At 34.7% G+C, this 26,407-nt stretch overlaps 2 protein-coding genes across 2 annotated transcripts; one reads left to right on the top strand and one right to left on the bottom strand.

Annotated features, from left to right (window-relative positions):
• On the bottom strand, positions 7,565–12,006 carry LOC109327449 (protein ABHD17B-like). Its single transcript, XM_019560595.1, has 5 exons — positions 11,397–12,006; positions 10,424–10,460; positions 9,811–10,047; positions 9,302–9,349; positions 7,565–8,157 (listed from the first exon to the last, which is right to left on the bottom strand). Exons 1-5 carry the CDS (start codon positions 11,693–11,695, stop codon positions 7,897–7,899), a joined length of 882 nt encoding a protein of 293 aa, XP_019416140.1. The 5' UTR covers positions 11,696–12,006; the 3' UTR covers positions 7,565–7,896.
• Positions 21,156–23,454, top strand: LOC109327642. The gene is made up of 3 exons (XM_019560815.1): positions 21,156–21,221; positions 23,020–23,076; positions 23,137–23,454. Exons 1-3 carry the CDS (start codon positions 21,156–21,158, stop codon positions 23,452–23,454), a joined length of 441 nt encoding a protein of 146 aa, XP_019416360.1.

Below are 26,407 nucleotides of genomic sequence, written 5' to 3'. Positions count from 1 at the left end.
ATGGACGGGATAATTTAGGTATGTCTGAGTCATAATGGCAATATTTAAGTGCGCAATAAGGATAACACGTACGGAGAATTATATGTGTGACCAGTGGGAGATTGTTAGAATTTCTGACAATTTATGGGTCAGAAATATAATTCTATGATTGTGTTATGGTCATTATGTAATTAGCCAAAATATAAAATGATCTTCAATAATTAATTTGGTGGCTAAAGGCATATGTGTCATGAAATAATATAGGTGTAGATACCTTCAGGCAATTTCTGATTTGATGAAGGGATTGAATCATAATTATTGCAACTAAAGTAGTAACCACTTCAGGGTTACTTTTATGGGTTATGGTCCCCATTTGTATAGCAATAGGTTTTAAGGTGTAGGGTTAAGGAGAATAAAGGTGGATTAGGATAGTGTTATCCATTGGGATAAAACACTATCCTAGTTATCCACATCAATATATAAGGAACTCTCCTCATAAGAAAGGGAACCTCACCATAAGGCAAACACTCAAGAAAAGAGCTCTCTCATTCCCCTATAGAGAAGCATAAGGAAACCATTCGACGCTCTATCATCTGGAAGATCATCACACCCTCATACCTTCGAGATTCCGGAAATGGCTCAACAAGGTATGTTCTTCATCTTCACCATGAACTCATTTTGCGTTTCTTCGGTCTGGACCATGGTTATTCCATTTGGGTTAATGTACGGGCATGAACATTAGGTTATGGGAACAAAGCCATTGTCATAAGGACTTCCGTGTTTAAATCTATGGATTTCGGATGGAGATATTTTCCAACAAATGTATTATATGTTATCCTAAAATAGAGTAAGAAATAACACAATACTGTTTTTGTATGTGTTGTTATAGTCTTTTTTTTAATTGTCATTTTGATATAACTATCTTATCATTTTATGATTTGTATTGTACCTTACAAAATCAAACTACAATTCTAAAGTATACATTATGTGATGATGCAATTTCTATTGCGTTTAATGTCATTTTATGATGCGTAAAGATTTATATATTGATTTAAGAGTATATTTTTTATTGTAGAATTTAGTTTTTTATTCTATGATCACAAGTGTAATAGAATCAAATCTTCTAACACGGAAAATTATATAGTTTAAGGTATGTTATTATTTGCATTTATTTGAGGAGACAGATTTTGTGCGTTGTGCAAATTTTCTTAATTAATATTTTCATTATGTTATGAAACATTTATCAATCATGTACGTTATTTTAAAATTTATTTAATATAAAATCAATAAAATGTTTAGGAAGTTAACTTCGCTTCCATGTCTATGATTACCATGCAGCCATTACATTAAGAAATATTAAAGTGCAACTGTTCCATTTGATTAAGAAAAATTAAAGCTATATCTAAAACAAAATTGTAGAGCCCATTGTTACAATTATATTGATTAAGAACTATTAAAGTACAACCATTACATTATAACATTAAACTGCAACAAATATATGTTATGTGTCAATACATACTATGCCTTGTATTACAACATTAAAGTGCAATTATTATAACTTTAGATACTTGTACCAACTCTTGATAACTTTATTTCTAACATTCACCAGGGGTCTGAACTGGCCGAACTATTGAAACAAACAAAGTTAATTATATGAGATGAAGCTCCAATGACACATAAATATTACTTTGAGGCACTTGATAAAAGTCTCAGAGATCTAATAGGTAGTTAGGTACTACATGGAATGATTCAATTGTTTTTGGAGGTAAGGTTGTAGTTTTTGGAGGGGATTTCTGACAAATATTACTAGTGCTTCCAAAAGGAGGTCGTTCAGATATTGTACATGCTACAATTAATACATCATGTTTTTGGCACCATTATACAATATTGTACATGCTACAATTAATACAAGGGAAATCGCAGAATTCTCATATTGGATATTAAAGGAGGGGGATAGGAAATTATCTGAGTCTAATGATGGTTGTGCTGAAATACATATTATAAAAGAACTTTTGATTTCAAATTTTAATAACCCAATTGATGCCATAGTTCAAACCACCTATCCAAATCTATATCATCACTACAAAAATGAAGAGTTTTTGCAATCAAGGGCAATATTGGCATCAACAAATTTGTTGTGACCATTATTCTAGGTACAAAAAAATTAGTTTATTCAAACACATATTTTCTTCATGCAACTATCTTTGTAAATGATACTCATACATGGACTTATGTAACATTGTAGGGGAAGAAAAGGAATAGCTTAGCTCAGATTCTATTGACATGATATATGCTAATGAGAGTGAAGTATTCAACATATTAACTTCTGAGTTTCTAAACTCACTTACAACTTCTGGTCTCCCAAACCATAAAATCAAGTTAAAAGTTGGCACTCCAATAATGTCGCTGAGAAATTTAGACCAAGTTGAAGGATTATGTAATGGTACAAGATTGATTATTACTAAATTGACAAATTATATTGTCGAAGCAAAAATTATGTATGGGAAAAACATTAGAAATGTCATATATATTCCCCGAATGTCAATGTCTCCATCAAAATGTCCATAACCTTTCAAGATGATAAGGAGACAATTTCCTATATTGTTTCTTATGCCATGACAATAAACAAATCACAAGGTCAATCATTAGAAAATGTTGACTATACCTGCCAAGACCAATCTTCAGCCACAATCAATTATATGTGGCAATTTCAAGAGTACAAAGTAAAAAAAGATTGAAGATATTAATACATGATAAGAATGGTAAATGTCTAATGTCAACAACAAATGTTGTTTTTAAGGAAGTGTTCCAAAACCTGTAACATGTATTCTACACATACTTCAATATTCATATACTACATTATTATTTCTCCTAAATCTGATCAGTCTTTTATTTCAAATTTATGATGTTAAATAAAAACTAACAACCTCGAAGGTTACACTCGTTGTTATCTAACATACATAATGTTAGGTATCAGTGGAAGAATACACCTAGAAGGGGGTTGAATAGGTGTGGCGAAACTCAACTTCCATTTTTCTGGTTTTTACACACTTGCTGAAAAATGTCCAGTTAATCGATTAAGCACTGTTCATAATCGATTAACCAGTAACAGAACCAGAATGATCAAAGCATCAACTTGCACAGTTATTAACCAATACTCAAACATATATACAACAGATACTTTTACGCAAGATTAACAAGAACATAGAAAGGAACAAGCATGCAAAATATTAGCTCCAAACTCGCATTAAAACATCTTGAAATATAAAAGAGAAAATGATAGAAAAGATTGCGCATGGATTTTATCCTGGTTCCTTTTACTGTCCACTGCAAAACTACATCTAGTCCTCCCCTCTGATCTGGGAGATTTTCCTTCTTCACTATAGAACACAATGTACGTTACATACACGTTTCCAAATACAAGACTTGAACGCTCCTTTCTTGGAACCCAAAGAACTTCGTCACCCTTGGTTTAAACTTTCCCAAAACCGCCTCCAAGAAAACCTTTCTTACCGCGATTCGGCCCCAACCAAGGTATCGCTCTTTATCCCAAGACCTCCAAGTCTTTGTGTGAAGAACACCTTACCTAACCGCAACTAGGATTTTCCCAATCCTTGAATAACAACACTTTGAGTTATGAATGAGTACTTAATACTCGGATATTACAATAAAGATCAAAGCCTAAAACCTAAGCAAGAACTCACAAGACGTCCTAGTCTAATATGAATGTTCATGCATGAGGTTTATGAAAATATGCAATCATAAAAAAACTATCTCTTTTTCTTTTCAATAAACACAAGAATGATGCAAGAAAGCTTTACAAAGAACATGCAAGATGAATATGAAACTTAAAGCCTTAGCATGATCTAATACTTCTCCTAATGCAACACTCTCTAATAGTTTCTAACAATGATGATCAATTCTCTTTTCTTTGTGGTTTTCACTCTTAGTTGTTTCTGCAATTAGTCATTATTTATACAAAACAGATTTTGTCTCTAAAAACGGTTTTTCAGTTATGCAGTTGAAAATACAGGAAAACACTCCTGTTAATCGATTAAGCCATGAGGTTAATCGATTAACCTGTGTATTTTCAATACATGATTAAATGGTAAACTACTTATATGTTATATGCTCATGCAATACATGACTTCCAAATATAATACCTTTAATGCATAAAGTCAATGTATAAAATGCATGAACCTAATTATCATATACTTCTAGATGATGTCTCATTTTAGTGGATTAATTACTTTATTAAATCTTGCGAGACTCACACCTAGGTTTATCTAACCTAGACTCAATGTCTATGGCATGCATCTTAGACTTCTAAAAAGATAATCAAGAATTATAACCTAAGTCTAATAAGATACCACTTGAGCCCACGGCATGTTGATTGTTGAGACATCTTCAAGCTTTAATTAACTACTTGTCTTCATCAAAATATAGGCAAAACATTGCTAATACAATCCTTGACGCTTTGCACTCTCAATCTCTCCCTTTTGATGATGACAAACACTACATCAAATAATACATTACATTTGATGAATTAGTTTGATGATGTTGTACATTTGCATAATTGAAGCGATTTGCTCTCCCCCTTAGGTAAGTAGTGATTACTAAACCTGCAAATAACATCAAACACAACAAGCAACTTTTCTCCCCTTTTTGACATTATCAAAAAGATATGAATATTCAATTCTAGTCAAAAGTAAGAAGAAATATAACAATTTATTTTGAAAAACTGTCATTATTAAGCTAGAATTGTTTAAGTTTGAGAATCAGAACAAATGCATTAATTTCTGACTATATAGATAAATTTTGCATGACATATCCATTATGTAAACCGTTTAAACATGGAATGATTAAACATATATGTACGCCACTTGTTAGTATACTACTTGTTAGATGCCATTATCACCACTTATTAGCACTTGTTAGACAATTTTCATTTTAAAGCATATTTCAATCATTCAATTATAATACACAATTAAGACATGTTCAAGATTCACACAAAAGCAAATTCTATTTAACATAATTAGCAAGGTTCAACATAGTTACAAAATACTAAAAGATGGTACAACCATAACCATGAGATGTACTTGACTCAAAAATATAGACGCAAGCCACAAAACAACAAAAATTGAATTTCTGGAAAAACAAATTGAGCCTAGGTAATCGATTATCACAAAATTTAATCGATTAAAGTGATTTATTTCAGAAAGCTTTAGCTACTGGAACTCATTTAATCAATTATCCTGAAGGTTAATCGATTAACGATAGAAAGTTGACAGTTTTAAGCACAATTTTGAGCTTACTATGAAATAACTTTGTAACCTTGTTAATATAATTACCTTACTTACCTTTGGCGATAGGTAAAGATTACCACTTGTTTGATGAGAATTTTGATGATATGATCAATGTTGTGTATTTGACATTCAAAGTGCGCTGCTCCCCCTTTCACTATTCTTCCCTTTATCTTCTCCCCATTTATTACTTAGAGAAGTACTCTTGGTAGGTAGCATAATACGGAAGCTCAATCAACATTTCTCAATAACTTTTCTTCTTAATAACATTGATCTACTCACCAACCTTGTGCCTAGAATATCTTTTGCTGATTTATTCCTTGATGCTCAAATATCCTTTGACACACCTGCAATATCTCACTCATTAATAGTTAGTAGTTAATAAAATATTTGTTAGTAGTTATCAATAATAGTATCGATTTTTGATTTTTTTTTTGTTTGCAAGTCAAATAATAATAATGTGTATTTTGAAATTAATCTTATTTTATAGTAAAATAATAATAAGTTATAAATTTATTGATGATTTTTTAATTAATATGATAATGATGTGTTGCTCAATACTTTATAAAGTCTCATGCCCTTCATCTTCAAATGGAGCAATACAAAATATAACAATGTCCTTTTCTATCTCTATCCCGCAGGCAGTGGCGGATCTTGATCTAAACTTTAGGTGAAACAACAATATTTAATTACTATTTATAACTAAAACTAATTTAGTAATGAAAAATATAAAAAAAACATACATAATTGAACTAGCTAGAGTAAAGAATTTCAGCTATTTCATTTTCATATAAATCGTTATGTTGTATGCAAAAAATTCATTTTCTATTTTATATGTAATTTTGTTTAGAGGTCTTCATTGCTGAAAAATATATTTATATTGTAGTTGAACCACAATATTCAAAATAAGGCAAATAACTTAGTAAAATACGATATGATTAACAACATATGATTTAGAAATTTTCAAACTTGAATGACTAATGACTCCAAGAAAAATATTCAAATTGACATCTTAAACTAATCTTTTATTGCTCATTGAAATGCATAAGATAGAAATTTTGCACAAAAAATACATATATTATAAACACTAAATGGCATACAAGCATCATTAGGATACATATTACGAATACATATAAAATCTCTTTATCAAGTGTAAAATCATTACGAACTCATATGAAGTCATATTACTATAAACAACATCATCATCTATATGTGTAAGAGTTTGATCCATCATGTATAATTTTTAGAATAACCACACAAGCCACACAATATTTGTTTATTAAACTATAAGTTAAAGAAACATGTGAATTTCAAAGAGTATTTCCATATAGACATCATTTGGATGCAAGTAAAGCGAATACATCTTCTATTCCAAAAAGTGTATCATTCTATGTGTCATCTTTTATAATTTAAAAGTTAAATAAGTAACTAATTTTCTGGTCAACCACAACATGTAACATATAGAGTGACGTACTTTGTAGGACAACAAATATATTCCATAAGATAAAAAAGTTAAAAAAACATCTAAAAAAAAATTAGGCATGAGTTCAACCTCAGAATCCATCCCCTACTAAACCGACTTCTGTACTATATTGAAGTCATCCCATACCATACCGACTTCTATATGTAAGGGATAATCAATAACAAATTTAACGCTTAGATTAATGCTCTTTCCATCCAACGGTTATTCAAAGAGTTCGCTCATCCCTAACATATATATGCCTGTAAGATTTCCAATTTGTTTTGAGGATATATCTTGTAGTAGTGTTTGATTAATGTCATCTTCCTTAATCTTCCTTTGTACTAAAGAAATGTCATGTTATATTTTTAATACTAAAACTGAATTATTTGAATGATGAGTTGAACAATCATCAAACTTTTCGGTTTTAACAAGATTTCATTGGTTGCTTATTGCCAGATCAACCTTCCAATTGCAAACAAGGAAAAACTGTCCACATATATTGAGATGGACAGATTACATCTAGGCAATGCTACACTTAAGTTTGCTTATGTTCTTCCTTTTTCCCATTAGTTTAATTACAAGTCTATCATTACCAATTTTACTTTTAGGCATGAGTTAAGATTACATAAATTTAAAGAACAAATTTGATTATGAAATTATGAACTTCATGTAATATCACATGATAACACAAGGTTGAATTCAAAGAACGACAATGTTGGGTATAAGGAAATCAAATTTGTGAAACGTCGTACCTTTTTTTATTGTTTGTTTCATTTTAAATGTAGTTCACCTTTCCAAACTGTTTCACTCACTTTCAATTCTACGTGGCCCTTGTTATGTACACAAAAAGACATCAATTTTCTCAGAATGATGATGGCATATACATATAAACTTGACTTTGCTATCATCAACAACATTACAATTAACCCAAGAAAAAACCCAATGTGGAGTTATCCACTTACGGTTCACTTGTGAGTTGATTTTTGGAGAGGAAAGAAGAGTCATGTCAGTTGTATTTCATTGCTCGTCTTTCCTTGATGGGACATCCTTCAATTCTAATCAAATAGAATTGTTTCTAAACCTGCACGTGGTTCTCAACCTGATCAAAACATGGTTCTGATTCCCTACTTGAAAATCCTGAAATATATGCAGCTATTTTTTACTAAATCTTAAACATTTAATATTTTTATTCTCAGAAAAACTAGGATTTTGAGTGAGTTGTTTATTTGTTTGTCCTGTGATTGTGAGTTTCTCCATTGCATTTAAGAACTTGCGCAAGTGTTTGAGGTACTCAGGGAAAGTTTCAATGTTGCAATGGCCACCACCCTTAACCCATAATGGCTCATACTTTTCCTTTGAAAGTTCCCACAATCTCTTTCCATGGGACACATCAACAATATCATCATTTGTTCCCTGCTCATTGTTCATAACAACAAAAAAAGACCATTATTAGCACTTTAGAGTTGTATTATTATCAAGGACTACACATGCCAATGAGACAAAGATCTATGTCAGGTAAGATATTTGTATGAAGTGTTGAATTCATGACTAATGAGACAAAATCAGTTTGTAACAATATCTAATTTTCATACTCAAATTTTTTTCATTTACAAGGTTGGTTTCTAGGTGCAGTCATATCAACATTAATAAACGAGATTCCATCAGAATTTCACAGTTAAGCGGACTTAGGCTTGAGGTGGTAATAGGATGGTAAGATTGTTAGTGATCATGACGTCACAAGTTTAAATTCTTAAAATAATATCTCCACTTGCTTGAGATTAGGCTATATATATCTATCATCTTGACAACCTATTAGGTGGGAGATTCTTGTGCCTCACCATGTTTTTTTTATTATGATGCCTACTATGCTATATATGTTAATCTTAATTGGACTCTAAATATGTGTGGCAACAGCTTCCTATTCTATTGGAGTAACAATTATTGATTTAAAGTTGCAAACTAACAGCAAGTATAAATATCTAAGTTACTTTATTTGAACACCATGATTTTGATACTTCATACATTTATTTTATCTTATTTGTATACTCGGTTTTCCTCCTAAAATACATCTTAAAAAGCATTAGACACCATATTAGTGTTCACATAACATTTTCCATAAATCTACAATCTATATATTGAATATTTGACAAAGAATAATGGTCTGCATTAACCTCCAACTGGACTATTAAACTTCCTATAAACACACTCATCAAATTGAACATATGTATGCATGTTTCAAATTTGTATTAGAATCATAGATTGCTTGCAATAACTTGTACAATACTATGAAAGCAGGACTTCTGTAAAATGGTATCAACTTCTTTTTCCTTGTATAATGGTTAGAAGAAGTTGAACTGATTCACTCATAAGTTTTCCAACACTGTAACAAGCTCACACATTCTAATCTTCTATTCTTTTTGTATTATTTTGATGGCTCAACCAAGCCTCCATAATGTATTACTCATTTACAGAGAAGCTATATAGCATGTTTGAACACTAATTAAAGACACATAGATGCAGAAACTAATAAGAAACATATATGGAAAGATATACTTACATGGATAACTAACACTGGACAGTTAACATGCCTTATTTTGTCTATATTCTGAAATCATAAAAACAAACCTTTGTTAACCCAAAAATCAGGTGATATATATTACAATCAAGGTTTTAAATCTAGGGCCATGACCGCAATTGAGGCTGCAACACTGCTGTTTTAGAACTGCAGCCATGGCTTCTTTTTCCCAGTATAGTCCGCATAACCGGCAACCGTGAATACGATTGGAATAGAATAAGAATAATGAAGAAGTCTATCTATTCAAATTGTGGATCACATCATGTGACCGCCGAAACCACATCACACCGCAATTGCGGTGTGACACTGAATCACAATGATGTTGCCGTATCGGGCCGTAACGCAACCATATTAAACCACATTTGAGCCGAATCAAACCACATCAAACCGCATCGAATTCAAAAATATATCTTTAATCATAGAATTATTCACACCAAAATGACCTCAACCGTGATCACAATTTAAAACAAGAATGCTGACCGAAAACTTACTTTGAATATGTCAAACCAAAATGTCATCTTTACAGGGTACAAGACCCTTAAACCTGAGAGGATGCCACTATGAATAGCAACAGCTCTCAAATTATGTAACTTAGTAGCCAAATGTATTGTGGGCCCACTTCCAACTGATTGACCATACAAAATTATGTCTTCTTGCTTGATTTCATATTCATTCTTCAAACAATCATACACAGCTTCTATGTCATAATATGTGTTGAACTCTGATGGCTATCATAATTAAGAGTAAAAAACATCAAGTTAGAATTATGGAGATAATGGTTTAGACTTTAGAGTAAAATGGACGATTCAAATGGAATTTGATAATTTTGCATCCTTAAATAATCTTCTCATGTCATAGTAACATATTAGGCTAGAATTTTTTGGTACTACCAAAGGCATCATACTTATGACTAAGTAACGAATCTCTTTTAGGGTGTGCAGCTACCCCTCGCAACAACTATCAAGTGTCGCTCCTAGGAATCGAACCCTTAAACTTTTGGTTATTCTGGAGATCTAGCGGGACTTTAAACTACTATACCAACACCTTATTGATAGATATTAGGCTAGAATGGAGAAGAGAAATTAGAAGTGTTTCTTATCTTACCTTACCAGTAGATGCTCCATATCCTGAATAGTCATAGCTACAATGTCACAAAGAAATGTAAGAATATTCAGAAAGGACTCTTATGCTACAAATTGATATGTAAATTAGTATATAACATTATGTGACACACAAAATGGAAAATGGAAGTTAAGGAAATGTATAATCCGCTAGTCTTGCTACAAGGCAAAACACCAAAAAAAGGAGTTTGCTGCAATATTAGTCTAGAAGCATACACAACACTTTTCACCTCCATTAAAGTTGAAGTTTCTATAGATTTTTTTTTTGTATAACTAAGGGTACTCCTTCAACCTTTGGGTATGGAACTAATCCCATTCGAGGTGGGGTGCATGATTGTCCCTTCCAACAAGTGTCACTCCTAAGAGTCAAAATTTTGACCTTTTGGTCTACCTGAGGATCCAAAAAATATTGAGAAGGTAGGCTATAACACCATATGACAAAATCTAGCCACCTTCCCATTCCATGTATGCAGGAATGGTAAACATAGAACACTAGTACCCAATAGCTTAAAATTCCAGTAAAAAAAAAGCATCATCAATAGAAAACACTCAAATTTTGCACAGAAGGAACAAAATTGTGTATCAAAAATAAAAAAACAAGGAAACATTTTGATCAATCCTTTGCAAATTAATAAAAAGTGGTAAATTTGATGAGCCGTGGACAATAAGAAACAATGTTTTGTTATCATGTTCCTCCAGGACAACCAAAAAAGTAAAAAATTAATCATTTTCAAGATAAAGAGATGATAAAGTTAACAAAGTCTTTTTCACAAACACGACGAAATTGAACTTCGGCTTGTGCTTAACAAACCCAGTTATCTAACAAATGTATTGTGTCAATTAGGTAATCGATTACTCTTCGGTATAAAAAAAGCATGATAAGCAAATTTGATAATGTAAAATTAACAAAACTGAATTAAAAAAGAATAATAAACCAAAGAACCCATGAAACAAACCTCATGATATTAATGCGAAGATGAGCCCTTAGCTCAATGAAAAGCTCATGCATTTGACCCAAGTCAGCAGCATTGCCATGAGAGTAAAGAAAGGTAAATCTTGCATAAGGGTGTTTCCAGAATGTAGCAACAATCTTGTTCCCACCCTTTGTTTCCAAAACATGAACATTCACGTTCTTATCTTCTGTTACACCATTGAACACATATCTACCATCTTCATCTTTTACAACCTCGTACGTTGGTGGGTCTGGTGGAAAAAATGCAAACTTTGCAGCCACGGTTCCAGTCACATTGCCCATTTAACATAAACACTGATCTTCATGCATTGGAAGAAGGGATAATGTTATTATTATATATCATATGGTTGTTATTATTTTATGTGCTAAGAGTTTGTTCTAATATAATCTATGTTGTTGGTTCTTTTTTGTTTGTTGTTGTTGAGGTTGTTTTGTTATGTAGTTGTGTTGTTGGATTGAGAAAACAGAAAGGTGTTGTAGAATTAATGTTGTTTAAGGTGTGTGGTTTGATGAAATGAAAGTACCAAAGGAGGAAAGTGAAGAAAGAGTGGTAGGAAATAGATCCGGGTTAAGAGGGTGAGGACTTGGGAGGACCATTCACCTTTCATTCTTTATCATAAACTCAATTCTTATTTTCATTTTTAGACACTAAATAAAGAAAATAAGTTGATAAATTAAACAAGGGTAACCTAAGTTTTATGTTTATAAGGTTGTAAGTGGTTCAGATAGTCTAATTAAGCAAGATTTGAAGTTATTATGAAGAAAAAAATGTTTGCTAACCCTACTATCATAATATGAATTTTCACAAATTATTTTTTTGAAACCAAGAATATCCCTCTCTTTATGAGTAATGAACTAATTTCTTTCGGGTGCATGACTATATCTTACTTCCATGAATTGAACCATTAACATTTGGTTATTCTAGAATCTAGCAAGACCTTAACCAAGTGAATTGTGAGAATGTTCACAATTCTAACATAATTGTATTATATTGAGTATAATTATGATCTAGAAACAAAAATATAAGTTTCTAATATTCTGTTTTCAGGTGGTTTTTGGTGAGAAATATTCATCCAAGTGTCATAATATTCTTCCATGGCCAATAGAAGAAGCATATAATTGAGTTTGGTATCACATCTTGACCCAAAACATTAAGGCATTAGATTTATGGGTTAATTCACATGCTCTTCAGCTCATTCACTTTTACACATATGAGACTTCTTTATTCACACTTGAAATACCTAATATCTCCCCTTAAGTATAAGTTACCCCCTTCGAATATTGGATAAACTAGAGTTCAACTTTCCATGTACTTGCACCATCGGTGGCTTGTCCTTTTATCAACGAAACACGTTGTCTTGACCTTTCGTTGGGAAGACTTTCAAACACAAGGATCTCTCATAGATTTATCGACCACTTGCCACTTCAATATTCGATTGAGCCATCAACTCTAATACCATATGTTGGGAGATCTTTATCTATAACATTCTTCCATAGACTAAGTGGAAGATGCATATAAGTGAGTTTCACACTACATTTTGACCAAAAATCTTAAGTTCATCCAGTTATGTGCTATTCAACTCATCCACGTTTACACAATGTATGTTTTTTCATTCATACTTGGAATATTCAACCGTTTTTTTGTTTTGAGATTAGAATTTTTTGCAAACCAAAAATAGATTTCATTTTCAAACTTTTATCTTTTAGGTTTTGTTTCGAAGTTAGGAGGAAAAGGAAAGGAGAGAGATCAAAGGGTTAGGAAGGGAAGGGAAGGGAAAATGAAGAAAATTCTCTCCCTTGTTTGGGAGTATAAAATTTAGATGAAGAATGATAAACTAATGATAATGTAAGAATTTTCTTTTATTTCCCCTTAAAAATGTAATTAACAATAAGAAATTGACAATAATTATGTAATTATATATTATTACTAAACATATTTAGTTAGTTTAACATTTTATCTCCGAAAAAACTCAAATTGATGGAACATTAAAATAGACACATGGACACTTTTGGAGGGTTTGAGAAACCCTCCAAAACTATCCCCTCTCCTTGATCCAATTCCCAAACAAGGGGAAAACTTTCCAAAGTCATCCATTTCCTTCTCCTCCAAAACCTCACTCCCAAACAAGGCCATAAAATTTTCAAAAGTTATTTTCCAATTTATAATTTCACACTCACTACTATCCATAATTCCATATCATGAACTCTCTATTATGGTTGATGTATAATGACAACTTTCAAAGCCGTTAATACCCTCCACCACATTAACTAGTGTATATCTTTTGTTACTCTCAATGTCAATACTAAATATCTGAGTGTAACAAGTTGATTTAGTTTGGTTTTAGGGGAGATAAGCATCCATACTCAGAAAAAATAATTTGATTTGGTTACATGTTCCTATTGTTTCTTAAAACAAAAGTCCAACTGAATTGGGATTGGTTCAAGTTCCATTAATCGGTTTAGTTGTTCAATAAACTAATTGAAATAAAAACCTAAAAAATCATAATTTTTTAAAAAAGTCCAGCAAATTAGCAACCATGTTATTGAAATAATTCCTCAAAACATAAACCTATTTAATTTATTCCTAATTCAGTATTGGTAACAACCGTTTTTAAAGAACTCAACTAGTAAATATATAGAGAAGAATGATGGTCAAAATTAAGACAAGGAGTAAAACGTTTAGTTATTTGATTTATTGTTGAATACCGCCTATACGATCTTAGGAAGAGGTAGAACTCTATTCCACTACGTTCAAACAGATACCAGTTGATTGGATTGGACTACTCAATAATGGTTGAGTTAAAGCACTTGCCAAAGCCCTGAGTGACCAGGACTTGTCAAACCAACCGACCAACTTGGCTCACCAAAGAAATTGTATCGTGATTCGGACACCATTTCAGACTAGTATAAAGACATGCTTCTATAACTCACCTGGCATGCTGGCAACACCTGCTACACGCCGCCTGCAACTCTCACCTAACTCAACTATGCACATAATACGACCTCACCAAGCCACTCGACACTCGTAAAGCAGCCTCATGCTCTGCCAGAGACATGTTGATAGGCTCAGATGGTCGGTCACACCAACAACATCCAAACAGAGAACTCTTCATCTACATCCATTATAAATAGGGACTCATCCCCTCACAACGAACGACACACGTGAAACCACTCAAGACACAACTCAAGAGAGGCTACTCACGACTCTCTCATATAACTCATATACACCCAGGTATTGGTCCCCCGATCACTAACTCTACTTTCTAATATCTTGAGTATCATATTTATTGATTTGATTGTTGGAACGTCTTTTCAAGTACCTCTCCTAGCGGGCCCAAGCTTACTCTAGGTGTCTCAGGCTTCTGCCCACCTATAGGAGCAAAATCCCCCTTAGAGGATATCGTCGCATCAAGCCTTCCAACCCAACGAGCCTCATCTCGGAGACCGGTCCTCTCACACCTGAAGACCCCGAGTCAGACCTTCCCATCTGGCTCACCCTCCTGTGACAGAGTAAGAGAATAGAGTCAATTCTAATCATTCTCATATGATTTGGAGTCATCATTATTTTTTTATAGTTAAAATGGAGAAAGCTTACTTTATGCTAAAATTGGAAAATATTCTCATTACACTTAGTTCTAAGTTTGGGAGTGAATTATGAATTAGAAAATGTCTTAGTTCCTTGACTGCTCATATTAAAACAGACTCTCACTAATTGCATAGACTATATTATACCCTTAATTTAAATTTGAATTATTAAAATAAAATAATATATTTTTACTTTTATGTCTTGGCAACAGTTTTTCTTTCTGCAATTAACACATTACAAACCTAATTATAAAATTTCCTAAGTTAATAATGCTAAAACTACACCGCTCTGAATTGTTAACTAGGTGAAAATGAGCAAGTAATTGTTCAATATTGATTTATAAATTTATATATTATCTAGCACTTTGGTAAGTTAATATGTACTAAATATTTTTTCTCTTGTTTATCTGTAAGAGTGTGAAGCATTTGAGTTTCACTTGATAATATTATAAAAACTGGAAATTATACTAAAAAATGTGATAAGAACATTCTCTTAAGCTAATATTATAATAGCTTCGCAATTTTTGATACCCAAATTTATTCATCTTGTTTGTTTGGACTCAAACTAAGCTCACAACACTGGAAGCCCACAATTCATCCTCAACCAAGACTTTTCAGGTCTTTTCCCCACAGCTTTTGGTACCATGCACGTTTTTCATTCCAAGTGAGCCACCGCACATAAGGGTGTTAAAATTAGACATGTCAAAAAAAATGGAAAGTCAATCTAAAAGAAATAGAAATAGTAAAAAAAAAATGTAATTTACTTTCATGGATTAATTTTTCAAAAATCGACCAGTCCATATTAGTTTTTGGACCCAACTCTAGGAACTAGGTTGGTCCAAACCGGACTATATTAACTTAACTTATTAGGATATGTTCAAGTAAAGTTGTGCATTTAAGTCTTTAATACTTTAGGTCAATAATATTTTAAAATATGCTAGAATGCAAATTCAACCATCATTTTGCTACATGATAGATTTACAAATGTTTGTTTGATATGACTAATAAATATGTGTTTACCAAGTAATATATGTGTTTACTAAGTAATATAATTAAGTTGTTAGATTTGCTTTCTTCTAATATACAAATAACAACGAAGAAAGAAATCAATGTCAAGTATATCAATTATTTCTTTTTTGAATGAAAATATCTTTTTAAGGATATAATATCCTTACCCATTGTCGTCACATTAATTATATTGTAATATTTGATATTGTAATTTTTAAATTTATATAATAGTTGTTTGTTTAAGTTAACTTGTGGTAAAAATAAAGTTGTGGACTTATGACATTATGTCTTTATAGACCCAAGAATCTATAATTTTTTGCCTAAAAATAAATCCAAATCAGCCACAAATACCCCTTTCACATAGTGGTAGATCTTGGGCTTGATGGTAGGGGATGTAAAAGACATGTTGGGTTAATGTGGTAGATCTTGACAACATAATATGTGTTGGTCTTATCACCTATTATCTTTTTGGGTATTTGGATTTAAGAGCAAAATGTATTCTAGGTATGCACATCCTCAACACTATGAGCTGACATTTTCTAGATTGTAAGGTAAATGAACGTTTGATGATGTATAATTTTTTATTTAAAAATAATTTAAAATATACACTATTAAAAAAATTTCAAGGATACATGTTACTCTCTCCATCAAATATAGGAGAGGATTGGGTTTCTAGCACTATGTGGCACCACCGTTGCTACTGTTGCGGCAAACTACTTCTAAGGATCCAAGGTCTGCACTAGGCACCGAGTGGGGTTGTTTCAACTCCGCTTGTTGGTTTTACTTGTGCACTCCCTTCATCAATGGGGGATCCACGATCTAAGGAAAATGGGGTCTAAGTTGTTGTGAATGACCCAAAATGTATACCAATTGAGTGATATGCATATATTTTTATATTATGAAGGATGTAAAAATATTAATTATGAGGGTAAGTATGCATTTTTTTCCTAAGTTGCACTTTATGGACGCAAGTTTTGTTTTTGTATACTCCATATATAAGTTGTGGCCAAAATTCTTCCAACATCATGCCATGTTCCATACCGATCATCCGGACGTCTTAACTACTAGAGGTAGTCACATACTTGACCAAGCAAAGGTCGAACACGACCGACCAATGAGCTTGCTCGTAAGCCAACCCTTTCATGACTAGATATCCTAAGTCGGGGCAAGTACTACTCCCCGTCTAACACGCTGCCAACAATGTACTGTCACACTACCTTACAATCTCACCTACCCTCCTACCACACAACAAGAACAAAATGCAATACGGTTGTCAGGCTTGCCTCAAGCTATAAGTCAACTATGTACAAGGTACGACCCTGACAAAGTTGTCTGACATTAGAAAAGTAGCTCCCGATAGGTCAGAATGGTCGGTCAGGCCCACAGTACTCTACAGAGCCACGTCATTCATCTCAACCACTACAAATAGGGGTCTCCCTCGTCAGGAAGTAACCCATATTGATTGTCATTATCATTCATAATTGTTATCTTTATTTCTCTATCTCATTTATTGCTCTTGAGCATTACCTCTACAGTCTTACTAACTTGACCATCAGAGAACCTTTTCAGGTACCTCCACTAGCGGGTCCAGTCAACTCCATCCAGATTCTTGAAGAGCTCCAGTCAGGATACCAGAGAAGCATTACCCGGACCTCCGGTCTGACTAAACTTGTTCACTAAAAGAACATTGGTGCTGTCTGTGGCTTACCTACACCATGGTGACCACCAGAAATCAAGTAAACCCTACCAGTCACATTGAACCAGCACCCACCATCATGCCTCCTAACCATCATTCACCCTCCATCAATCTACCATCCTAAGTGAAACCGTCCCAACAAGCCAGCCACATCCACCACACCGCTCCAGAACCACCTCCGCCCACCACGCAACAACTCCTACAAATCATAGAAAGACAAGATAAGATAATCCACCAGCAAGCTGATCTATAGGCAGAACTCCACCAATCCAACAAGGAATTCAGTTATCGACCCTCATGGCCAGTCACCCAAGTACGCACCGTTGAATCACACCCAATTTGAAACCCACCAATGCAAACAAAAACCACAAACAATTCTCACCTCTTCGACCACAACATCTATGAGGCCAAGCATCCCTTCGCCGACGACATTATATCTTACCCCCTGCCAAAATATTTGGCCTGACCTGCAAACATCGACCAGTATGACGACACCTCCGACGCTCAAGATCACCTTGACGTTTTTGTGGCATCTATGCTTTTCCATGGTACAATGAATCATATCTTGTGTCAGGCCTTCCCACTAACTTTAAAGAACATCGCTCTCCAGTGGTTTACTCGGATGGCCCCCAACAACATCAATCAATGGTCCACCTTGGCCAGCCATTTCATCATCCGCTTCATAGCTAGCAAAGAACAACCAAGGTCGTCCTACATCTTGTCCGAGATTCGAATATGTTCACGCAAAACTATCCGTGCATACTTAGACAGATTCAATGTCGAGGCCATGAAGGTCCAAACTTTAACCCCGAAGGTGGTCGTCTTTGTGTTGGTCGTGGGTCTCAAGGATGGCATTTTTAGAACAAAGCTAGCCAAGTCTACAAATCTTACTATGGAAGACCTCTGATCCAAGGCCCAACAATTTATCAATTTGGAAGAAACCCACACCGTTCGATCACTCGGCGACCCCCATACACACAACTCATCACGAGAAACCAAACGACCAAAGGTCCACGACCACCCAAGAGATGACCCCCCAAGGATACCCTGCAAACCCAAATACTCGACTTACACCTCTCTAGATGCCATTCGCTCAAGAATTTTGTAAGAAGTCATAGCCACCCACCTTTTTCATCTCCTCAAGTCTAATCTAAACATCAAGGTGGGGCCTAAAGATTGAACAAAGTATTGTGAATATCACAACACATTTGGTCACATGATCGACAACTACACCCAATTACAGGACACAATTGAAGACCCCATACAAGCCGATCACCTACAATGCTTTATTTTTGGAATTGCACAACAAAGGCGATCGCCCCATACACGATGACTCGACTCTCCGAGGAAACACTCCCCTAGAAAGCACCAACAGGGACGCCTTCGAGTAGGGGACATGCATACAGATATCGACTGAACAACCGAAGGTAGAGGAGCCCAATTGACATTAACACTATCTCTAGAGGCTTTGCCGCGGGAGGCACTTCAAGGTCGACTCAAAAGCGATATGTACGGTAAGTTATGCACGTAACCACAAAAAATTCTCAAGTCAATAGACATGCTCCCCTCATCTCCTTGGATGATCGTGATTATGAGGGTGTCGACGAGAACATGATGATCCGTTGGTCATCACCGCAAAGTTGAATAACAAGAAGGTCGGAAGACTCTTCGTTGACCAAATGAGTTCTGCTGATATCATGTTCCAGGATTTGTTTGAGACGATGGAGCTGAACGACCGTGACCTACTACCGTATGATGCGTTGTTGGTCGGTTTCATCGGGAAAGGTATAACTCCATGAGGCTACATGGATGTATAGTTGACTTTTAGCGACCAACCCCTTCGCAGAACAATCCAGGCCTAGTTCCTAGTTATAAATTGCCACTCAACATACAACGCTATCTTGGGACGATCAATGCTAAACCAATTCGAAGATGTGGTTTCTACCCCACACTTGTGTATGAAATTTCTATCTCCCAACCACTGGGTATGCAGAGTCCATGGAAGCCAGCATTATGCTCGGAGTTGTTATCAAATGATCCTTTGCGGTTTTCCGATAATAAGTGGAGACCAACCCGCAGCAAAAAGAAGAAAGATAGTGTACACAGTGGTATTGGACAGTCAGGCTATAGGGGAGAAGCTCCCGGTTTGTGCACCTGATTTGGCGATCAACGGATCATTTGGCTCCTTCACCCAAGCTCCCCTCACCCACCAAAATTGAAATCATGTAGTAGTGGCAAGCTCGTTTTGTCAACCCAAGCATCAAGACCCCTGAAGTTGTTTTTCTTTTATTCCTGCAAGTGTAATGTCGGCCCACTCGTGGTCGGACAGCCCCTCTAACACACAAACCAAATATATGGTAACAAGATATTGTTGATTTCATGTTTTATTGGAGGGACCAACTCAACATTAATACCCCGCAATACGTGGACGATGTCCCCCTTCGATGGCGATCAAGTAATCATCCTAAGAAGCAGACCATGTCCCCCTTGGTCAACAACTCAACATTAATACCCCTCAAGGTACAGACCATGTCCGCTTTCGGTGGCAGACGAAAAATCACCCAAGCGCGAACCTTTTCCCCCTGACTGGTGGTCCAACTTCAGATGCCCTTCAAGGTGCATACCATGTTCCCCTTCGACGATAGATAAATAGTCACCCAAGGCATGGACTTTGTTCCCTTGGCCAAATTTACATTCACCCACTCAACTTGGTGGGACTCGGATTTAACATGGAAATCATCACTACCTCTAAGTTCAATTTTATCCATCATCAGCCCTTCCGGTTAACATCATCTTGTTTAGACTCAGAATCAATTATTTCTATTACTTCTATCCCTCGATCAAGTTCAATGTTATTACTTCTCCAAGTTGAGTTTGTTTTATTATCTTCAAGATATTGCCATTCAACTTCTTTGGGCTACCCCAACCAAGACTACCTTATTCAAGGATTCAATTACTTGTGGTATTAATAATTCAGGTTAAGTTCGTTCTATCCAACTAATGGGTTAGCCCCTTTAAAGTGTCAGGTAGCACACGACCGACTCTGACCAAAAAAAATGCTCGGCTTGCTAAGTCAGGCGGTGATTAAAAAGGTTATATCCGACGAATATATCTTTGGTTTCTAATTGTTATTCGAAGCATAAAGGGCGACCAATTATGCTTTTGTGACAAAATTAATTGAATTATACGTGTTAATGATGTCATTTCAGGTCAAGGGTGCCTTACCAACAATAATTGACTTCTCACAATGCGGAAAGTAAAAGAAGGCAAGCCAAATACGGATCAAATCATTCATTGATTAAAATGAAATTGTAGATAAATTACAGAAAATCCTATAAGCTATTACATGGCACTCAAGCCTCTCCCCTTCCTAGGACCGACAGCTTCACAATAGAGTCATCAGTCTGGGAAAAAGCATTGTCCCATACAAGGTACGTCGACTCCACTATCAAGATGGAAATGAAATCTCGTTCTGCTGCCAGACCATCCCTCTGCAACCTGAGGGCAGCTACATCTCCGGTCAGACGAGAAATCTCCTCTTGGGCTTGGTTATGAGAGTCCTGGTCGCCCGCCCCTGCTTATCTGGTAGCTTCAACTTGTCATTAAGTAGGTTGATCTTGCCCTTGGCTTCCTCATGATGTGTCATCAGGCAAGCCATCTCATTTTGGGAGTTGACCAGATCCCGTTGGGTGGTCAGGACGACTTGGCATGCTTCCTCATATCAATGGGTCAGACTAGGAAACTGTTCGGTTTATTCAAGTGTGAAGTCCCACATTGGATATGTGTGGTGGAGTGAAAGAGTTTATAAGTAGGAAAGACCTATGGAACTAATACCTTAAGGTTTTGGTTCAAGACGTGGTGTCTCACTTGTGACTCTTCACTCTTCTCATACCCATGTAACAATGGAACTCCCCAGTGGTTGGAGGTTCCCCTATCGCAGTCTGGTCCAACAATTGGTATCAGAGCATGTTTTTGTGTTTTAATTTATGCTGCAATATTAATTGGTTTTGGAAATTGATACAAATTAGACTATGAATAATTAATTTTTAATTCAAATACAATCAAAGACTACAATTAAACATGTGATGTTTATACTTGAATAGCGAGTGCTTAAAAAAAGGTGTGATTTTTATACTGAACAGTGAGTAAATGTTATTGTTTTGTAATTCATTAAACAATAATTACTTCAATTGTTGCATTATGAATGTCTTGTCACTGTGGTGTATTGAGTGAGTGTGTTGGATCGTGTAGAGTTTTATGAAAAACTAAACAATCTTATTTAAAAGTTTGTATCCAGCAAATATATAATGAGTTATGTTATTAATATTTTAAGTATTGCATCTACAAGAGTGTAGAGATGAATATGTGTTGTTGTTAATATATAATGTATGTGAATGTTGTGTTACATTATCATCATATTAATTGTTTGAGTTTTCCTTGCAAATGTATGAGTAGAATGCATTTATTGGATGACATAGCCATCAACCGTATCAATGTGTTGAATGCAATTGTGAAAAGTATTTTCATTTTTGTTATATTTAATTCATCACTGTGAGTTTAGTGGATATATAAGTGAGAAAATATGAAAAAACATTTAATGATGATTATTGGTTTATTGATTTATTTGTAATCACTTTGAGTTACGTTTTACAATATATTATTAATTTATAATATATAATTTAATAGTTATTAATTAATGATGATTAATTAATATGCTAATATGTAAATTAGTTTTATATATCATAGTTACAAATTCCAGAATATATATATATATATATATATATATATATATATATTTTTGTATATATAATAATCATAAGTTTCATATGATGAAATGTGATAGACAAAATTATTTTATTTTTCCTAAAATTATTTTGTATAAGATACATTTTTAAGAGTAGGTTAATTATTTAATTTTAAGAGACGATCCGACTATTAGGGGACTTGTAATTAAGAGGATTAACAGGGTATGTGATATCGATCAATCAATAAAATTAATTGTATCACTAATCGCCTAGACTACCTAGGGAGTCTAAAGATTAATTCAATTATACTTATAGAAATGACCTGATAAACAGGTAGCTATTTGTTATTTATTATTTTGAATAAAATTGTATTTGATACATTTGTCTTAAAATGTGCATTAGAAATGACTTGACAACCAAGTATTTGTTCACAATTTTAAAGGAATTTATTTTATATTTCCACTAGAAGAAATATTTATTTCTTAAATTGCTATTGTAGTAAGTGAGAGTATTTTATTTGTCATATATCTTTTTACATTAATATGTTCTCACATATTTGTTTAATTATGTAGAGATATCTCGACATGTCTTCTTTGGCACTACGTTCGATACTCACTGATGGAAAGTTGGTCGGTGACAACTTTCATGATTGGTACTGAACACTGAGAATTATTCTCATGCACGAAAAGCTTATTGATATGATCGATAAGCCTCCTATGCCTGAACCAATTAATAATGATGATGTTGATGCAGTCGGTGCTTATAAGAAGTACTTAGAGGACCTCATGAGTACAAAATGTCTCATGTTAGCACCAATGAGTTCTGAACTCCAAAGGCAGCATGAGGACATGGGCCCAACTGACATCATTACACATCTTAAGAAGATGTATGGTGCACAGAGTAGGACAACTAGATATCAGTTGTCTAAGACTCTATTTAGGTCAATGTTGAATGTGAATGTTCATGTAGGACCTCATGTTTTAAAGATGATTAGTCTTATGGAATAACTTGAGAAGTTGGGCTGCAAACTTGGGAAGGTGTTATCCCAAGATTTGATTTTACAGTCACTCCCAGACTCATTCTCACTATACATTGTTAATTTTAACATGAATAAGATGGATTGTGACTTGCATGAGATGCTGAATATGTTAATTGATTATCAGAATCAGATTGACTCTGGAAAGAACCAATGATCTGTCTTGGTAGTTGGAACGTCCAACAAGAAAAAGGGCAAATGGAATAATAAGTCCAGAAAGAAGCCTTTTGCCCCCAAAGGTGGTGTGACCAAACCTAGGGGCAAGAAAGGACCATGATTACAAAAGGAAAAAGGAAGAGAAGTGTGAACACTCAATTCTGTCCGGCCTAGTTTCGTAGTCTCCTCACATCGGTTGACTCATAAGAGTTTTCCCTGATCAATAAACACTCAATTTGTTAAAGATTTTATCTTCTTTTTTATGCTCATCAGACCGATCATAGTCTTGTGATGTTTAAAGTGCAAACACGTTATCCTTGATTAAATTAATTTAAGTAATGATTTTTCAACACAAGCATTAGACATGAAGATGTTTAAATATAATTTTTTATGAAGAACTTGTAATTCACGGATTCACTGAACTTTGTTTCGGATTAGATTAGGGAATGAATTATGCTCACAAGGTTGTTAGAGTCAAAACGTGAATCCTCACATTTTTTATATGAACGGCAATCTATACCCATTAATCCATGGTCTTAGTGTGGCAAGAAAATAATGGACTACTTGCATATTCAAAAAAGTAAAGTAGCAAACAAATGATCATATGCGTCGAAATGCTTAAAACTCTCAAATAAATCAATCCCATGAAGGAATGTATTGTCCCTCATTCACCAACCATTTACAAATGTTCTATGGAGGCCTTCGAAGCTGCTGTTGATATGGATCAAAAGAAAACAGTGACTAGACTTTTGGATGTAATTCATAATCTATATTCTACATAATATTAAGATGGTAGTATCACAAATGCTACAAATGGAAAGGTAGCTGGACGTGGCGGAGTGTCCACAATGGGAGCCAGGTCCTAATCATGCTTTGAGTAAAATCCTCAATTCATCAGCAGCACGTGGTGTACCTTCAACAACACTTCAAATTACCAAGAGCATGGCTCTTTATTAGCCACGTTCAGAACCTGATATCAAGGGAAACCAAATGTCAGATAAAGTATATACTCTACCACTGCAGGCTGTTACATTTCGAGTCATTATTAAATGTAAAAAAGGAGAGCAAAATGATTCAGCCGAGAATCATAATCAATAGAATTGTAAAAGATGGCAATGAAGAGATGCAAACAGGAATTATTGCTATTAGTATCTTTCCCTTCAGTTACACATTCAACATAAGTGCAAAATATCAATAGCAAACATCCAAAGGTTATGCATGAAAGAAGCGGTGGTAAACCAGAGGATATGTCCCTTGCAGTTACACATACACACAGTCATAATCAGCACAAATGGCAGCATTCATGAGAAACCTTAAATGGCAGCATTCATGAGAAACCTTAATGCAGTAAAACAGAGAGCAAAAAGCCATGTACGTTACTGAATTTTAAGGAGCAACCCAAGAGGTTTTCACATAGAAACCTAAAGCATTTAAAAGGGCAGAAATAATCAGGGGAGAGGGGGCCAAAAAAAAGAGGAACAATCAGCAAGAACAAGCTATCATACACAGTCAGAGAGGAGAACACATACATATCACACATATATTGTGAAATCAGCATACCACAACCATACACTCCATATAACAACTAGAGAGCAATCCTTGCATATACACATAACAACTCAGAGAATATGTAATATGCTGAAGTAGGCAGAAATCATATAACACGTGCATCACATAAATTCAGGAATAGATACACACGGAGACGTTGCTCAGCAGAATCAGAGGGATAATTCAGAGATAATACGGTAAAACGATTCAGCCAAATCGAATTGCTACCTAAGGTTAGTATTAAAATCCATATTCGACTTCATAATTTTAATGGATTGGTGTGTTAATGTCATTATTTTTTTACTGTTCCTGCACTTAAAAAATCAGCATACAACATATATTTTATGGTATAATGTCTCCTCTTGGTTGTAATAGCCTTATGCGACACTATTGGCACACCCAAATATTAAAGTGACCTGCCCATGTGTCCTTACGGAACCTCTTGCCTAACCATTTGTCCCTGCCTCCTGGGTTACGTTTGTCTGACATGTTACAGCTGATTATCAATAGTTCGAAACTAAAATAGTAATCAAACAAGACTGTACATCATCATTTTAATAATGCACATAGGTTTGTGTAATTAAATCAGAATGCGATTAAACAAAAAATGAGGTAGATCGTTAAAACGATAATAATGGAAGCAATGCATCGCAGTGACCTTAAACCAAAATAATACAATTCATTTCCAGATTAACATCAACCCGCATACGTTTTTTATATGCATCTCATCAATCAAGAATAGCATGCAATAAAAGAAACGTAAATATCAATATGAGGGATTTGGTCCCTTACCGATTTCCCGCGGATCTGTGATTCCATGATTGAGGGATAGGTCCCAAAACCTAATCAAGCATGTGAAGTGATGTAATGGGTCTCAGGGGCATCGTGTGCCCTCTTGGACAGAGACTCATCTTGTTGCATCGTGAGAAGGGAAGCCTCGAATCGGAAAGCCAGCGCAAACCACCACCGCTATTGGACCACCGTGAACCCCCATAAACCGCCACCATCAGAACCTTCGGCTATCACCGTGGCTCCCTCCATTCCTGCGTCTGGACCGTCGGCACCGAGGAAGAAGACGTATTCCACCTCTTGGGCCACCGCGTGAGAGAAGATGAGGATGAGGGTTTTTCACCTCCTGGGATTAATCCCCTTTTCTCTTCCTTGTTTTTTTATTAAATGGAGGGGGTGCCGTGAAACCCCTCCAAATTAACCTCTTTCAT

This window comes from Lupinus angustifolius, chromosome LG15 (genome assembly GCF_001865875.1).
Source record: "Lupinus angustifolius cultivar Tanjil chromosome LG15, LupAngTanjil_v1.0, whole genome shotgun sequence".
NCBI classification, from domain to species: Eukaryota; Viridiplantae; Streptophyta; class Magnoliopsida; order Fabales; family Fabaceae; genus Lupinus; species Lupinus angustifolius.
This window is presented reverse-complemented; position numbering and strand designations above follow the sequence as displayed.

Coding starts and splice junctions, on each gene's coding strand:
- LOC109327449 (XM_019560595.1), bottom strand. CDS start 11,695: ATGGGCAATGTGACTGGAACCGTGGCTGCAAAGTTTGCATTTTTTCCA. Junction 10,461..11,396: donor CTTCGCATTAATATCATGAG/GTTTGTTTCATG, acceptor GTGACATTGTAG/CTATGACTATTCAGGATATG. Junction 8,158..9,301: donor GTCCAGTGTTAGTTATCCAT/GTAAGTATATCT, acceptor AACAATGAGCAG/GGAACAAATGATGATATTGT.
- LOC109327642 (XM_019560815.1), top strand. CDS start 21,156: ATGGAAATGAAATCTCGTTCTGCTGCCAGACCATCCCTCTGCAACCTG. Junction 21,222..23,019: donor TGAGGGCAGCTACATCTCCG/GTCAGACGAGAA, acceptor TTAATTATGTAG/AGATATCTCGACATGTCTTC. Junction 23,077..23,136: donor TACTCACTGATGGAAAGTTG/GTCGGTGACAAC, acceptor ATGCACGAAAAG/CTTATTGATATGATCGATAA.